Source organism: Accipiter gentilis, chromosome 23 (assembly GCF_929443795.1).
Source record: "Accipiter gentilis chromosome 23, bAccGen1.1, whole genome shotgun sequence".
In the NCBI taxonomy this organism is placed as follows: Eukaryota; Metazoa; Chordata; class Aves; order Accipitriformes; family Accipitridae; genus Astur; species Astur gentilis.
The window spans coordinates 24764737-24781569 of record NC_064902.1 but is presented as its reverse complement, the minus strand read 5'-3'; the positions used below and the strand labels follow the sequence as shown (position 1 = coordinate 24781569).

At 52.4% G+C, this 16833-nt stretch overlaps 1 protein-coding gene across 1 annotated transcript in view; it reads left to right on the top strand.

Annotated features, from left to right (window-relative positions):
- The window catches only part of PLXND1 (plexin D1), an 86101-nt gene extending 71534 nt beyond the window's left edge, over positions 1-14567 (top strand). Inside the window, exons 29-36 of the mRNA XM_049826750.1 lie at positions 1061-1124; positions 3012-3046; positions 4803-4907; positions 5735-5898; positions 7355-7502; positions 10622-10762; positions 11724-11798; positions 12481-14567. Coding sequence (XP_049682707.1) covers positions 1061-1124; positions 3012-3046; positions 4803-4907; positions 5735-5898; positions 7355-7502; positions 10622-10762; positions 11724-11798; positions 12481-12597 — 849 coding nt within the window. The 3' untranslated portion in view covers positions 12598-14567. The remainder of the gene's footprint in view (positions 1-1060; positions 1125-3011; positions 3047-4802; positions 4908-5734; positions 5899-7354; positions 7503-10621; positions 10763-11723; positions 11799-12480) is intronic.
- Positions 14568-16833: the final 2266 nt, after the last annotated feature.

The window sequence follows — 16833 nt, the reverse complement described above, 5'->3', positions numbered from 1 at the left end:
GCTGCAGGAAAGCTTTGCTTCCTTGGAGCCTGCCTGGCCTCAGGGGTGAGCTGTGGTTCCCCCTCCAAAAACAGGATCATCAGGAACAAGCAGGGAGGTTGCCATAGCTCCGTGAGAGCTTCCGGGGAATAGACATCTGCCCTGGCGAGACATTCGTTAATATTGCAACACACTGAAACTAATTAAACACTCTTCATGCAAAACAAGTTATTACTGACAACAGAAAGAGGAGGAAAAAAAGCTCCTATTCCCAACGGCCGGCAGCTTGGCTGATTAGTATCACTCTGCTCTTGATCTGTGCTCCTGCTGAAATCACTGGCACAATTGTCGCTGTCTGCCCTGAGAGCAGGGGCTAGGGATGCCACTGAGGAGCAGAGGCCAAAAATGTGGGGAAATGTAGCGAATCAAATTGTTTTCTTGACCGGTTTTCCTTTTAAAATTAAATGAAACCAGAAATCCTTATATGATTTCCATATTCCCTGGTATGCCTGGGAGCATAATCCTCACTGGTCTGTAACAGTGCATGGAAAATCAAGAACGGAGCTAAGTACTTATTAATATTATTATTTGTGTAACAGCCGTGCTGCAGAGCCCCACTGCTGGCACGGTGCCCTGCTGCACTGGGAGCCGGAGCCGCAGCACAGAGGTAGTACCAGCCCTGCAGGTCCAGGCTGCAGCCAGGTTCCTTCTCCCCTTCTGGGGAAAGGCAAAACAGGATCTGCACAGCATAACACTCTTTCCTCTTCAAATTACCTGGTGTCGGCATCCAAAAAGGTACTTGGATACACGTATTTGCCTGATTCCCATCGGATTTGAGAACCTCACTATCTCATATTTGCATTTAAAAAACCCTTTCCACATAGGGCAGTGCCGTTACTGCCAGTTTCCAAGCTGGGGAGCAGGGGCAGGGCAGGGCAGGCACAGAGGATGTTTGTGGCAGAGCAGTCACTGCACCGGCATCCCACAGCTCCCGGGATCTCACTGGGGCTGCCCCCGGCTCCATGGGAGGCACCATTAAGGCCCTCCCCATCATCGAGGCTTCTGTTCCCTTCCTCTGCAGATCCCCGAAGGAGCATCACTGGCCATGAGTTTGTCGGACAAGAAGGACACCACGCTGAGCAGAGGTAATGTCTCACTTCTCTTCCCCTGTTGCTGGTGAACGGGCAGAAATACTTGTGTTTTTAGAGGAGCGTCTCTGGCCAGGGATGCTGAGAGTCGGCTGCCAGCCCCCTTGCCTGTGGATGCTGGGGTGTGGTGTTAGCCCATTCAGGGCTGGCTCTGGCGTTACCAGCAGTCGTAGAGCACCCTTTTGTAGTGGCACATTGGGCAGAGCTGGGCGTCAGTCGGGCCAGAAAAGACACTGAGCATGGACTGGGACTGCGGCCACCGAGCAAACTGGCCAGCTGGCAGCCCAGGACATGCTCAGGAAGCCCTCTGGGTCCTGCAGGATCTCCACTGCTCTCCTGCAAACCCCCTTTGCCCATGCTGTGGTGTATGTTTGGGGCAGAGATAGCCATGGGGCTGCAGGAGACATACCTCCCTCCTTCCCATGGGGTTCCCCCTTGCTATGGCTGAGCCATGTGCCCGTGCTCCCCATGGGGACTGCAGGTCTGAGTCCTGCCATGCAGGCAGTGGCAGTGCAACTGTCCCAGGTGGGACGGATGGCAAGACAGACAGGCAGTGTGGAGATACTTGGCACTTTAACGACTGCCATGCATGGTGGCATTGCCTGAACTGCAGCCAGCACCCAGGGGGAAGAGGGGTGCGGGGAGTAGGGTTTCTGCAGGGTGTGGGCAGATCAGGCACGCTGGACCACAAGCAACTGGGATTGTAATGGCCACAGCATGAGGACATCCATGTCAGTGCTGCTGAATAGCCCTGTCCGTCACTGCCCGTTCCTCCATGGCTGCTGCTGGGCTGTGTGCTACCCCTTCCCCTGTGCAGCGAATGCTCCCCACCAGGCGCGGGCAGGGGAGCTCCAGCCAGACCGGGGGAGCAGGCAGCAGGTCAAAGCTGCAGTAGCCACTGGAGAGGACGCAGATCCCCAAGAGTCTGGGAGTGATCGTGGAGTGTGGGTGGCTTCCACACCCCTTCTAACTTAAAGGCTTTTTTATGTCACTTGCAAAAGTGGGGGTTTGTGCCTGCTTTTCCTTCTGTAGGAGAAATGAAGAAGGTCTGGGAAGTATACATTTCTGAAGTACACGTTATGGGAGGTGCAGGTGTCCTGCTTGTGGTTTTACTTTAAAAATGTGTTATCTAGTATCCTCCTCTCTTTGGTTGCTGGGGTGCTGAGTGCTTTCCCAGCCATTAAGGTAGAGGTGTTTGCACCTTTCATCTCACACCCTCATTAGGGGGTTGTGTTCAATCTGTGCTAACAAAGTGAAAAAAAGAAAGGGTCTGAAACCACTTGATTGGAAAAGCCCTTTCCCTCCCAGTTACACATGTTCATTTTCTTGCCAGCATATTTCTAGGTTTCAGGCTGTGCAGAGAGTCAAAATAGACCAAGGGAGACAAAAATTCACATTGAACAAGGGGTTTCAAACCCTGTTTCCAGGCTACCTGCACCAAGCCTGTCTCTGCAGTGGGAGTCCTTTCACCCGCTGGAGCGAAGAGCTGCTTGGGGCTGCAGCTGCCCCAATGAGGAGGCTAGGAGATGGTCCAGGGCACGTGGGCCTGCAGGGCATAGCGGGGCATCACAATGCAGGAGTGCCCCTGTGCTGATCCTGCTCTTGTGCCCTCTTGGGTCCTTCCTAAAACGCCCCTTGGGAGACGTCAGGTCCTCCTTAAAGTTCTTCCTGAGGTACTTGCCGTGTGCCCCAGAAGGCAATAAACAACCCCAAAGCAAATTAAAATACTGAGGTCACTTGGGGTGGGAACACCAGCTTGGTGTTGGGGTTCTTGGGGAAAGCGAAATGCCTCCTGATGCGGAGGGCGTCTGCAGAAGCAGGTTTCAGTTTGGGTCACCCGACTGAGCCGCCGTGTCTCTCTCTCTCTCTCTCTCTTCTTCACAGTGAAGGACTTGGACACCGAGAAGTACTTCCACTTGGTAAGTATCCAGCTCCTGGCTGCGGAGGCTGGCAGCTGCATGGTGGGGGGCCGCTCTCCCCTCCTGCCCTCCCAGGGGAGTGCTGATGGGGAGCAGAGCCGTCGCTCCAGGACACCCGCTCTGCAGCGTAGAACCGGCATGCGACGGGACGGGTCGCAGCGGTGGCTCCGCTCCCCCAGATCTCTCCAGCTGCCGTGACAGCGAGGATGCTGGCGGAGTGCAGGCGGGCGGCATGGCCGAGCCCAGGGGGGCTGGCAGGGCACTGGAGGAAGGGCTCCTTGTGGCAGTGGAGGGGTGCCCATCTAATCTCCTGTGTATTTCAACATACTTCACCTTTACGATGGCTGCCTGTTGGCAGACGATGGAAGCTGTTGCTTTTGTCCCTGCAAACGGGTGCCGAACAGGCTGTTTCATCTCTGGCAGCAGCTGGTCCCTGCTGCACTGGGGCAGGCAGGCCCTGGGCTGTGGTGAGCTCTCAGCCAGGCAGGGGGGCCAGGTTGTCCTTTGCTGCCAGGCTGGCTGTCCGGGAGACATCCCCTTGGAAGGCGGCAGCCTGGAAAGTCCTGGGAGCAAAGAGGTGACCAGTCAGGCTGTGTGCACGCAGCGATCCCTCTTCTCTCCTGCACTTAAGTCCATGGGTCCTGTTTTTCCAGCCTATATGGTGAAAGAGGAGAAAATATTCTCAGCCTCGCTGATATTAATTTAATTCATCTCTGTGGGCTGGAATGTCAGATGTGATGAACAAGCTGGATCAGGGCTTGTTAGATTTCTTCAGAGGGGCTCAGAGGTGCAGAAAGGTTATCTGTAGACAAGCTTTAGTACTATGGGACATAATAAAAAATTACCAGGATGGCAAAATAATTGTTGTGCCTGATGTAGCTGTCAGCAGCCACAGAGAGTTCAGGAGCACGGCGCAGCGCCGCCGGTAGCACCCCGCACAGCCTTGGTCAAGTCACCTACCGGGAGCTCCTGGCATGCCGCCTGCTTCCCAGAGCTGGGGAGATTTATTAGTTCCTGCTTGTGCGCCACACTGGAAGTATGAAGTGCTAAACGTTGCTAAAAGCTGTTGTGAAAAAAAGTGTTATGGACAACAACAACAATATTTTATAGCCTGATTATTTTTTTCCCCTCTAGTAAAGTTTCCGTGCTCAAATAGGGTACAAACACACAATGCATGCACGCACGTGCACTCACACACGTGTACATGCAGAGCAAGGAGGGAGAAGGGATGGGAAACCAAATGTGCATATGTGAAACAATGCCAAGATGGACTTAAATGGCTTGCTAGGTCATTGTAGAGCAGTAATTAACTGACTTGACTGTGGAATATTTAGATTTGTTTTTAAAAAGGCCAGGGCAGGAATATCGGCTGATCATTCTTGCACTTTTTCCAAATCTAAGAAAAGCTGGTTTCCGCGGAAGCCTTGTGCATTGCTTCTGGGAGCCTAAACTGCAGCCACACAGGAGTATTGCACAGAGACCAGGAAGGCGAGCAGACTAACATCCAAAGTGAGATTGATTGCTTCATTTTCTTTGTCTAGCTTGAGAGAGGCAATAAAGAGCACAAGAGAAACAAATGTCAGAAAAGCTGAGTATTATGAATCGCTTTTTTAAAGCCATATAAGGATGTATTTATAACACAGTAACTACTTTCTAATTTAATTTTATATGCAGTTGAAATTCTATGCTTAAAGGAAAATTCAGTGTGACACTTGCAGAGAGGAGCGCTCTAAACATGTGTTTTATATTGGACCAGGTTCTCCCAACCGATGAATCAGTGGAACATAAGAAGTCCCACAGACAGAGCCATAGGAAGAAAGTCCTACCAGAGATCTACCTGACCAGGCTGCTCTCCACAAAGGTAGGAGACAGGACGCCCTCGTTCGTGGCAGGTAGGATTGTTGTTTGCGGTCTGTAACAAGAAGCCTACTCTAGGGAAGGAGCGCTGTGGGGCCGGTCACTCTGAAGAGGTGGTGGGACTCTTCTGCCCTGGATGACTGGAGCATGTTTAGTGAGGCTGCTGGGCACCGCTGGCTCCTTGGGTTCCCTCCAGCTTTCCAGCTCGCCCTTGGAGCAGCAAGCAGCACTGTTGCGTGAAGCCCCACACAATCTCCCCAGGCTGGTCTGGGGTCTGTGCACATGAAAGGGATGCTGACCGCCTCAGGGCTTGTGATGCACAGTTTAGACCTGAACCCATCTCCCCAGCGAGACATCCTGCTGGGAAAGGAGATGGTGCTTAGCTCTGGGAGCAGGGGGAATGTCTGTGCGATCTTAATTCAGATTTGAACTTCCCCACTCTCTGCAAGTGTTCAGCTCCAGCAGTTGGGCTCCCAGCCCATCTTTAATCCCAGCATGATGCCTCACTGGAGCAGAGATCACAAGAATGGCCAGCAGTCTCTAGTCTTCTTTGTATTTACTGTGCAGAACAATCACAGATGTGAGATCCTAGCAGTAAGAAAGAAAAATCTTGATGCCAAAAGAAATTAAACCCAAATGCAAGCTAATTATATCACTATGCACAAACAAACCTTTCCCTCCCTGCTTCAGCATCCCCTTTCTCTTCTGATTTATCCAACTGGCAGAAAAGGATTTCCCCTTGTGCGCAACAGTTGCAGCCCCTCGCACTGTTTTCTTGGGCTTGGGTGCTGCTGCTTTCCCCAGTCTCCATTGTGTGCGCTTGTCCCGCAGGGCACACTGCAGAAGTTCCTGGACGACTTGTTCAAAGCCATTCTCAGTATCCGAGATGATAAACCACCTGTGGCCGTGAAGTATTTCTTTGACTTCCTAGAGGAGCAAGCAGAGAAAAGAGGGATCACAGACCCTGACACTATGCACATCTGGAAGACCAACAGGTTTGGAAGACAAAGTCTCTTCTTTCTTTCCTTCCTTCCTTCCATCTCTCAGGAGCAGCAGCTGAAAAGCCTTGGTGTCCTGGACTAATCATTAGGTTGCTAAAAGTAGAAGAGATGACTTGGAAAACAGGAGGGGTGGTGGCGAGGGCAGCAAAAGATGAGGCCAAACACAGACTTGGAGAGCTTTGAACAAACAGAGCTCAGGGAAACAGAGAGCTGGAAGAGAAGGCATAGGCAGATAAAGGGCAGAACAAACTACCACACTAATAAAAATAATTAAAGGAGAAACAGAAGAGGGACGGGATGACAGGAGACAGCAATGGTGTTAGCTCCAAGCATTGGAGGTGGGAGACGGAGTCCAAAGTCATGTCAGGTCTTAAAACATCATGGAGATTTTAAAAACAGCGTATTTGGCTCCTTTTCATTTACTTTCTGGCTTTTCAGCCCTTGGGGGCACTTTTCCCGGCTTATCTCTGTAACCAAGCTGAGACTCCAGGGTATTCGCAGGACTCCAGGAGCTGGTGCTGTGACAGTAGCGTGCTGGCGGGCACCGCAGCTCTGGGGACCAGCCGGGAGCAGGAATGGGGTGGGAGAGCTGAAGTGAAGGGGGGAAATAAAGCAGGGGAGAAACCAGAAGATTTAACTGGAGAGAGCAGGGAGCTTGGAGGGAGCATCGAGGAGAGGCTTAGTGCTTCTGAGGCTGCAGGGATAGTAACCGTTTGCAGCCCAACACATGAAAATTAAAACCAAATTTGGCTGGGGTAGCAGACATGCAGACACAACCATTGAGCTACAGATTTGCCTATCCTTCATTACCTTTAATTGCCAGTAGAGCAAAGACTTATAGCAGCTTTCACTCCTCAGCTGCTGAGGAGGGATGGTAGGAAGGGCGAGTGACATACTGAAACTGTGTTGTGGCCAAATGAGCAGTGAAATAACTGCAGGAGAAAATGATGAGAGAGAAAAAAAAAGACACATGAAGTGCATTTCACGGGGCCAAGCTTACCATCAGAACCAGATGACAGTTACTTTCAGGGAAGAAGGAAAAGGAGCTGACACCGTTGCTACAAAAATCAGCAAGTGGGGAAGCCTGATTCAACACCCCCATGCAGGCAAACCTGCTGGTGTCTTTCCTGGACCACAGCTGGCTCAGGGAGCTGCTGAAGCAGCAAGGGTATACGCTCGCCTAGACAAGACTGTACATGAAGTCTCCTGTCTGGGCCGCGTGCTTCAGCCTGAAGAAATGTCTCTTCAGGGTGAAAATGCATGCCTGCCCCTCTAGCTAGGCAGGGGGTCGTATGCTACCAGGATGTGATTAAATAGCAGAACCCGGCTCCTCATTTTTTTTCCTCACTACTATTTATGTTCTATCATCATCTTTCTTGCATTTCCTCCCCTCTCCTTCTGGAGTACAAAAATTCACCCAGTGTGTATTCCTGGCTTGTTTCCTTTGCAGCCTACCTCTGAGGTTTTGGGTCAACATCCTGAAGAACCCCCAGTTCGTCTTCGACATTGACAAGACAGACCACATCGATGCCTGTCTCTCGGTGATAGCTCAGGCCTTCATTGACGCCTGCTCCCTCTCTGACCTGCAGTTGGGCAAGGTATCGTCCAGAGAGGACATCTCGCTCCTGCTGGTACACAGACCAGTACGGGTGGGAAGGGACTGTTGGAGGTCACCCAGTCCAACGTCCCCCAGCAGCAGGGCTGGCTGGGAGCCACTTGTTCAGGTTCATGCAGTTGAGTTTTGGCTGTCTCCAAGGATGAGTTCTCCCCGTCCCTTCGCCACTACTTTGTTCAGGCTTGAGCTTGAAATTTGCACCCCCTCCGTCACAGACAGAGGTCAGGGAGTGGGAACGCGGGGTCACAGGTGGGATGGACAAAGGGCAAGGCCCCGGCCCAGAAGGCTTGGACGATGGAGGGAGACCCAGCCGCTGGCTCATGTGCCCAGCGTTACCCAGTGGCTGTATGACCTGTCTTGCGGTCGCAGGAGAGCGCCCAGCTTAGCACAGGGTCTGTAACGCTTCCTGAGGGGCTGAGCTGGTGCGCGAGCCCACAAATATTCTCTGTAGCTGGCTCGGGCAGGGGTGTAACGTACCTGTGCGAGCACGTGGGGTGTCAGCTCTGGTCTGGGCACAGGCACGGGAGCCCAGGTCCCTCAGTCAGGGCTGGTTTAGGGGACAGCATTAGCATAACAATCCCGTAACAGCAGCTGAGGGACAATATAAACTCCCAGTGGCAGGATGGAAAATGGCGTAGCTTCAGGTGAAGCTTTAATCATCGCTGTCAGTGGTTTCTGCACAGCTTCTCACCTGGGAGACCTGTGAGAAGCTCAGGAGGCGAGCCGAGCCTTCACGAACATGGGCTGCGCCTGCCCAAGCAGCACAGACCCAGCCTGGCTCACGTGGAGGTGTGGGGACTGCCCGGGGCCATCCCGTTAACACCCTAACACCATCCGTCAGCACCTGGGAAGCACTTGGCGGGTGCTGCTGCAGCCCTGCCAGCGGAGCCATTGGTGCTCCCCACCAGCGGCAGTGTCTCCATCACACGCTGGCCACCTCTGGCCTGCGGGCAGACCCCGGCAGACTCAGCACCCCCACCTAGGACGCTAAACCTGCTCTGAGCAAATGTGAGGCTGCCCCGGCCATGTCTCCTCTCCCATCATCGGGCTCCCGTGCACCATCCTGCGGGGCTGGCAGGCAGCAGGACGTCCAGCGCGCATGTTTTCTGTTCTCCCGCTGGCTTGGCTTTAGTGCAGTGTTGACATTTGAAACTTCCCGACATAAATAAGTTTTATTAAGAAATGCTGTAAATCGTCCCCCACCGCCCCCCCGCTGCAGAGGCTGGCAGCAGCGCGGTGTGTGACGTAGAGGGGACCCTATGGAGAGAGGGGCGGGAGGTGGGCGCTGCTCAGTGCAGCCCCCAGACTGAGAGCAACAGGAAGCCTTCGCTGGGAGAGGTTAGTACTGGAGGAAGATCTAATGAGCACTTGATTTTTTGTTTGTTTGGGTTTTGGTCTTTTTTTTTGCATGTGTTGCGAAACACCTAAAATTTGTCCTTGTCAAGCTGTGGATGAGGGAAAGAGGGGTCAGCTGGAGTCAGACAGCAGATGGAAACATTTTTCAGGAATACAATAGCATAAGTGAAGGAATTGTTGAGTAATGTGGGAAGAATAAATCCTCAGCTTAAAAATCAGCTTGCATATACACGCAGTATATTGCTGAATGTTTTCCAGGCTGGATTTCTCCCCTGGTTTCAGCATGTTGCTCTTGATACTGCAAATGTGAGAGCAGACACAGACTCCGTACATCTACAGTGCACAAGCAGTTAATAAATCAGTACCCATCTCTTCATAATACAGAGCGGAAAAATCAGACACAAATTAAAAAATAACTCAAAAAGAGGCAGCATGGGTTTCTTTTGTGCTTCTAAGGGAGAAAAAAAATGTTTTCAGCAGGCTCTGTAACTTGGCTGTATTCCTGTAATGCCTTGTCATTGGGTTTGAAAATAAACTGCTGTGGGATCTGGTGCCACAGCCTGGTGCCCATTCCCCATTTCCCCTGCAGCATTAGCCACGCTACATATTGCAGCAGCAGATTGCAGTTACCCTGGGCTTCCTTATTTACTGCCCGATACAGCTGAAGATGCTGCCTCCATGGCTAGAGCCCTGCCGTGCTTGTCTCCTCTGAAGATCCTCCCTTCACTCTCCACCTGTCAGAGCATCAGGGAGCAGTCCCTCACTCCAGCGCTGGGGTGACGGGACACGTTGATCTTACTCCCCAATGTGTCCCCAAGCCTGGGTCTGTTTCCCTTCGGGAGGCAATGCTAGGCCAGTGGGCCAAGTTCATTCCCAGGGTAATGACATCAGCGGGGCAGGATTGCCTTGAGGTTAAAATCATTCACGCTTGTGTTTGCAAGGAGTGCAGGCAGGGTTATGCCTTCATTGGTACAACCCGATTGTGTGGCTGGGAGGTTAAGAGACTGCTTTGTCCAAGCTGACATTAATCAAGAGAACTCAGTATTTTCTGTTAATTACTTTACGTGCAGTCAATATAGGCCAGGCAGGCTGGGTTAGCCAATGCAAAATAAATCAAAGCTACATGAGAAATCCAAGAGGAACATTTCAACTGACAAAGTTCAGCTTGTAAAAGAGCTTTGTTCTTCAGTTTAAATCAAGCTGGCTGCTCAAGAGACCCGAGGAAATGCATGCAGAAGCCCTTCCCTTGTTACTAATTTCCACACACAGAGCCACGGAGCACAAGTGTTTTATCTAATACAGTCATGCTACACTCATCTGCAGAGCATCACCTGGCAGCAAGCCACCTCACCTGACCCCGTGCGTGCTTTTTAGCCTGCCCTTGCTCCAAATTAAAACACATTCACATAGACCACCTTCACTGGCATTGTAGCTAACAAACGTTTAGCTCATGCTAGGAAGAAGGGCAGAGGGACGGTGCTGTGGCTCCGCAGGCAGGTGGTACCTGTCTGCAGCACCTTGATGTGTTCGAACAAGCGCCTCTGTCATTAGCTGTTCTGTGCCTCGGTGCCATCCCACCGCAGTCCTGTTTGTGTAAAGCCAGGACCAAAGACGTAGCTGTTTCCTGAACCCAGCTGTACTGAAGTCCATGTCTGATGGTTAGCGCTTTGGTCAGTCAAACAGGATTAGAAGTTTTCAGCCAGGAACAATACGGTGTCTGATTTCGGTATCTCGCCCTCGCTCTAGGACTCCCCGACCAATAAACTACTGTATGCCAAGGAGATCCCCGAGTATAGGAAGATAGTGCAGCGATACTACAAGCAAATCCACGACATGCCCCCCCTCAGCGAGCAGGAAATGAACGCCCACCTCGCGGAGGAGTCGCGGGTAAGGCATGCTGGGCTGCAGCAGGCAGAGGTGGGGGCTTGGCCGGTGCATGCCCCCAGCACGGGGACGGGGTCGGGTCTGCAGGCTCGGTGCCCTGCCAGAGCAAGGAGCGCCAAGCCTGCTCTGCTCTGGCTGACGGCAGGAGTCTGGGAGCGGCAGGGAGCGCAGATAGGCTGCAGTCAGCTACTGCTTAGATGCTGGAAGGAGCAAACAAGAAAGGATATTTTGCCTCAAACTTCCACGCACAAACTTCATCTGACCTAATTCCAAGCATCTTCAATTACTGCCAGAGCTGCAGTAAACACCCACGAGTTAGCTTGAACCTAACTAGCTTTGGCACCACTGGGAGTTGAAAGCGAAATTCAGTGCCAAAGAGCCAGGAAGCTTGGAAAAGGATCTCTGCAGTCCCTCAGCCCCCCGGCCAGCTGGCCCCTGGGCGCCAACTGCCAGGGCCGTCCCCGAGTCCCAGGCAGCCCGCTGGCAGCCGGCCCTGGCAGCCGGCCCGGGTGTGGGATACCAGCCCTGGTACCAGCTACGGGAGCTGGCAGCCGCGCTCCGGATCCAAGTCCTGCCAGTGATGTGCCACAGCTTCCTCAAAATCAAACCATCTCCCCGCAGCATTTTAGCTTCAGCCACTGGCTGTTTGCTTTCTGTCAGTGTTCCTCTGCCCAGCTCTTGCGCTGCCCCGTCCTTAGAAACGGCTTTGAGCATGGAGGGGTGAACAGTGCTATCAGGTGTGGGCATTTAAGGCTAGCTTTAAAAAGACTGGGATCATTTCTGATGTAAGCAAATGCACCTTCCTTAAAGGAGTAAGTCAAAAGTCCAGCTGCATCAATGCAACAGTAACAAAAATAGCCCGGCAAAGTCTTCTTTTAATCTAGTTAATGCCTGCTGATTGGGCTTGAACTCACTTGCTGCATCATGTTAATATTCCTCCCCTCTTTGTTCTGTCTTTGTAAAGAAATACCGGAATGAATTCAACACCAACGTCGCCATGGCTGAGATATACAAATACGCCAAGAGATACCGCTCCCAGGTAAGTGGGTTCAGCTGCACTTAGGCCCCAGCGTACCTGTGGAGGGAATAACAAGCAGTATGTTGTAACTGAGCGGTCAGATGCCAGCATCCAGTCTCACGGAAAAGGGATTATGGTTTTTTGCATAATCCCACGCACATATGTAATATATGCACACACAGGTGCACCTGCTCTCCTATCCCTTGGCTGACGACTTCCTGGAAGAGGAAGCCAGCTACTCCTGGCTGATTTTAACAGCGTTTGGCTGGACCGGACTGAAGCGGGGCTGCCCAGTGTGTAGACCCACAGATGCTTTCAGGAGGGCAGAGCACCCTGATACAGTCCACACCCAAAATAACTTGCCACCAGCCACCCCAAGCTGAGACACTGGCCCTGGCTGGCTCCTGTCCCCCTGCATCCCCGTGCTGCGGACTAGCTCTGCTCCGTGAGCTGTACCATTACGATGGTTTTCAGCTGCGTGCCCCTCCTCACCCACCCCTTGCTCAAGGACTCGGCTGTGCCCTAGAACAGCCAGGGGGTGCCGGGGCGTGTGAGCGTGGGGGCTGTGGGGCAGGGTGGGCTCTCCCCATCAGAGATCCAGCTAGGATTTGGGCTCAAAAAGGCTGGCAGGGGGAGCTGGGCTGGCAGGTGGGCACCTCCGCCTGCACTGCCTCAGCCACCCACCTGCTCCTGTCTCCTGCAGATTGTGGCCGCCCTGGATGCCAACCCCACGACGAAGCGCACCCAGCTCCAGCACAAGTTTGAGCAAGTGATTGCGCTCATGGAGGATAACATCTACGAGTGCTGCAGCGAAGCCTAGGCCAACTGCAGCCCTGGAAGTGACCTTCTCCGCAGTGCAGTGCCACAGGGAACCTGCCTTCAGCCGTGGATACACCATGGTTCGCCTCTGCCAGGGTCATTCTCAAACCAGCCTCATGGTGGGGGTGGGCCTGGCCTGCGGCTGAAGGGCTCCCTCACCTAACAAGAAGCCACGAGACACCTTTCCGAGCAGCTCAAACCCCTCTGGTCTGCACTGTGGCACCATAATTTATTTGCTGTTGCCAGGCAGAAATGGAGACGTGACACTTGTGGCAAGCTCAGTTCACCACTTCCCTCTGATCAGCGCCTGAGCGGTCAGTGGCTCCCTGCATCCCTGTTTGTGGTTCCTCAGGATGAGAGACGGGGCTGCAGAAGCCATAATAGATGTGAAGCAGGATAGCCTCAGGGAGTAACGAGCAGAGTCGGCAAAGGCCATCGGAGCAACACCTGAGCTCCCTTCCACACCATCCTTCCGACATCCTTGTTTTGCCAACACCAGGGACTCTTATCAGCTGTTCACTATCTGCTGCATTCTGTGTGGTTTTGTGCCTTTTAATTTTTGTACTGTATGTGTAAACATAACCACTCCTCTGTCTGAGACTTGGGCAACACAGGGAACTCGGGGCTGAGACGAAGCAGTTGATTTCCAAGTAGCTAAGGCATGGTGAAAGCACTTTATCCCCTCGTGGAGACGGCCGTTACAGAGCCGGAGGGAGTGCGTTACTTGCTAGACAGTGTGGGAAGGGCTGTTCCCCCTTCCCCAGGTTCCCATATCTACGTGCACAGTGAGCTGGAGTTGCCGGGGGCAGGCAAATATCCCCCCACCGTTCAGCCAGCTGGTCGCAGGCATGGCTTCTGCCTCGAGGACCAGACATAGTCAGTGAGGGGAAGGGCTGGTGCCTCGCACTCCAGTCTCCCTGCCACGCTGGCTGCACACACACCTGTGGTGCTGCCCCAGCTCAGCCCCAGTAACACCGCTCATGCCAACAGGGGTCAGCTCCTGCTGACAGTGCTCTGAAAGAGTGGACTTGAGCCACGCGCGGGGCAAAACACCAGGCAGCATCTTCCCTCCCTCTGCACCATGCACTGCAGCATCTCGTGTGATCATCACCGAAAACAAGGCCAGTGCTATAGAGGTGTCTTCCTAAAGCAGCTTGTTCTGCTTGCTTTGGACCCAGCCCACCGTGGTTGTCACCCGAGAGCAACTGAGGGAGCGGTTTTGCTGCGTGTCCAGTCTTTTTCAGCCCACAAAGGCAAAGGGACTGGACCCCATCCCCCTGGCAGCACAATGCTCTCGCTCACACAGGCCAGCAGAGCTCCAGCACTGCAAGCTGCCAACAAAGGCAGAAAGTAGAAAGCGTCCCACACTTGCACTGGGGTCAGCGAGCAGGGTCCTGCTGCACAAACAGAGCTCATCTGAGACCTAGAAACCACTGCCATCCCACAGCATCCACACTGGGGCAAAAACCCTGTCCCAGCATGGTGGCCCATTGTCCCTTCTGCAGGCAACTTCATCCTTTTTGCAGCCAGGGGAGCCATGACCACTCTGGTCTTCTCCAGTGTCACACAGGCCCCTCTCTAGAGGCTGGACCGCAGCTAAGCCCACATGCTTGAAGCCAGCATTCACATGCAGGCAAAGGCAACCTGCCCATGAAAGCTAAACCCAGCCGTAGCCACTGCGTTTTCAAACTGCCAAATAGAAAAGAAAATAAAAAAGAAAAAAGTTACTACCTCACTCCAGGCAGGGTCTAAGGTGAGCCTCCGTTACTCATCCAGCTGGCAAGGATGCAACCTGGTATTAGATGACATAGGTCCACCAAAACTCCTCCTGGGTGACTCACTGCCATGGACAGGTGGCCTCCATCCCATCGTTTCCAGTAACACCACATTTGTCAGAAATTGGAACATCAAAATTGTGTATGTGTATATAGATATCTATTTTAAAGCAAATGATAGACTTTATCCAGTATGTTAAAAGGAGGCGGGGGGGGGGGTGGGGGGGGTGGGGGGGGAAAGGGGAAGAACAGAGGTTTTTTTAAAGAGAACTACAGAAAAAGTACATACACTGTGGAGGTTTCAATGTCTTTGCTGAGGATGTGGCTTCAGAATAGAAACTCTAAGAATGTAGCTGGGCTACATTTTATTTTGAAAGTGATTTCACAAAAAATTCTTGAATTTTTTTTTCTTCTTTTAGAAACTGTGAATAGCTGCCAGAGATATAGGCAGGCCCAGCACAGGGAAGGCAAGGGTGAGAAGGACCAAGGTAGCAGAGAACGTTGAGCTTGGCTGGAGGTAGGGAAAGGACCATGGAGCAATAGCCCCATGTTGTTACAAGGAAAGGATACAGGTGAGCTGATAGTGAGTATAGTTTGCCTCCAGGTAATGTGACTGGGCCATGTATTGAGGCCTATTGCTTTATTATTTAATTTTTTCCAAAGCAAAAAAAAAAAAAAAAAAAGGTAGTTGCTACAACCATTTTAAAGGAACAACTTTAATGGAGCAGAAGCTTGAGGGTTTGTAGTGTTGCCTTGAACCCCAAGCCCTTTGTAACATGTTTTTAAACTTTGGCACGTGTTGTGGGTGTAGTGCCCTTACCTGCTGTGTAGTGGAAGTGGCAGACTCTTGGAAAAGCCTATCTTTGTAATAAAACAAGGTGCTGAAACCTGCGTAGTGAAGTTCCTCCCCTGTGCACACAAAGGATACACAACATTAGGGAAGACACCCACAGGTGTGTGCAGCAAGCTTTGCCTGTCCAAGACATACTGTGCTCAGGGTTGGCAGCTCAGCTGATACCCTTCTCATCTGGAAACAAGGTGGTTTTTTTACCCCTTTGGGCTGCAGCCGCTCACCACTCCTGCTACCCAGCACCACGGCTCCTGCCAGAGCAGGAACTGACATGGGAGGGGGAAGATCCTTATGAGGACACAACCAGACACCTGAACCAACTGCATGCTGTACTGCACAGGCTAAGACCAGTAATACCACGCAGTTTCCAGGGCCAGGCACCCTCACATCTGTCAGGTGCCGCTGACCTACAAAGACCATGTCTTCTCCCAGCCCCAGGGAGCCCAGCACCTGCTCTGCACCACTGCAGCCAGGCCTTGAGGCTTCTGGCTTCAGTGCCATGACACCAGCCACAGCCCGTAGGTCTTAATAACCATGGCATTGCTAAATCCTCTCTCTTCCAGCTCCCCCAGTAAAAGCTGTTCTTTCCAGATACCAGAGGGATTTTCTTTTCCCACTAGAAAGTTGATTCTTAATAAAGCTAAACACAGCCATTAAATGATTTGGCCTCTCTCAAAGCGAACGAGCATTATGTTTCACACCGAGTGCCTGGTAAGAGAGAACACAGCTCCTGCCCAGTTCTGTTATGGGACATTTCTATGTGAGCAAGCAGTGCTTTGCATGGTTAACCATCGTTGAAGGGTCAGGTGAGTGCTGCTCAGTTATTACTGCAGCATCCCCCTCCCCATCCCTGGGGGAACACGAGTTTCAGCTCCATTAAAGGTGGATCAACATGGCCAAGGCTGAAGTTTAAAGAGAAGTTAGTTTGCTCAGCTCTTGCTTAAGCCCCAGAGCAAGGCCAGGAGCCTTGGAGGGCATCGGCAAGGCCAGCTGAAGATTAGCAAAATCCTCTTTAAGAAGAGAGTTTTACTTCCACTTATTTTCTCCTGCCCAGGAGGACTGTAACCCTTTGCATTATCAGACTGACCTTCAGAAGGGCTCTGCTCTGTGCAGAGCAAGAAAAATTCAGGCATTTGAAGCTATTAAATGGAAGCATTCGTATGTTGACCCACAGGAGCTAGCAAGACAGGTTTAGAGGTGGGAACTGTGCCACAGATAGATAACAAGAGCATGAGCAATGCTGCAGTCTACAGCAAACAGCTCAAACTCCTTTTTTGAGCCCTAAACCACTTCTATTTACCTCTCACCATGGTTACAGCACAGGCAGCTCCCCTGGCACTGGGGACCCTTGCCCATGGCATGCACCCAGACCTGCTGCCCTGGCACTCCTGTAATCCTGGCTCAGCCAGTCATTATTAGCACAAGGGCAGGCAGGAGGGCAGAGGGCCAGACACCTACCCCACACCAAGGCTGCAGGCACCGCAGCCCCACACTGGCAGGGCTGGCCAAGCCCAAGCGTCGCAGTGCCCAGGAGTGGCACTGTGCCATGTCCCATGGGTCCCAGGGCCCCCTGCCCAGGCCATCACCCTGCAGCAGGGATCACCATCAGCCA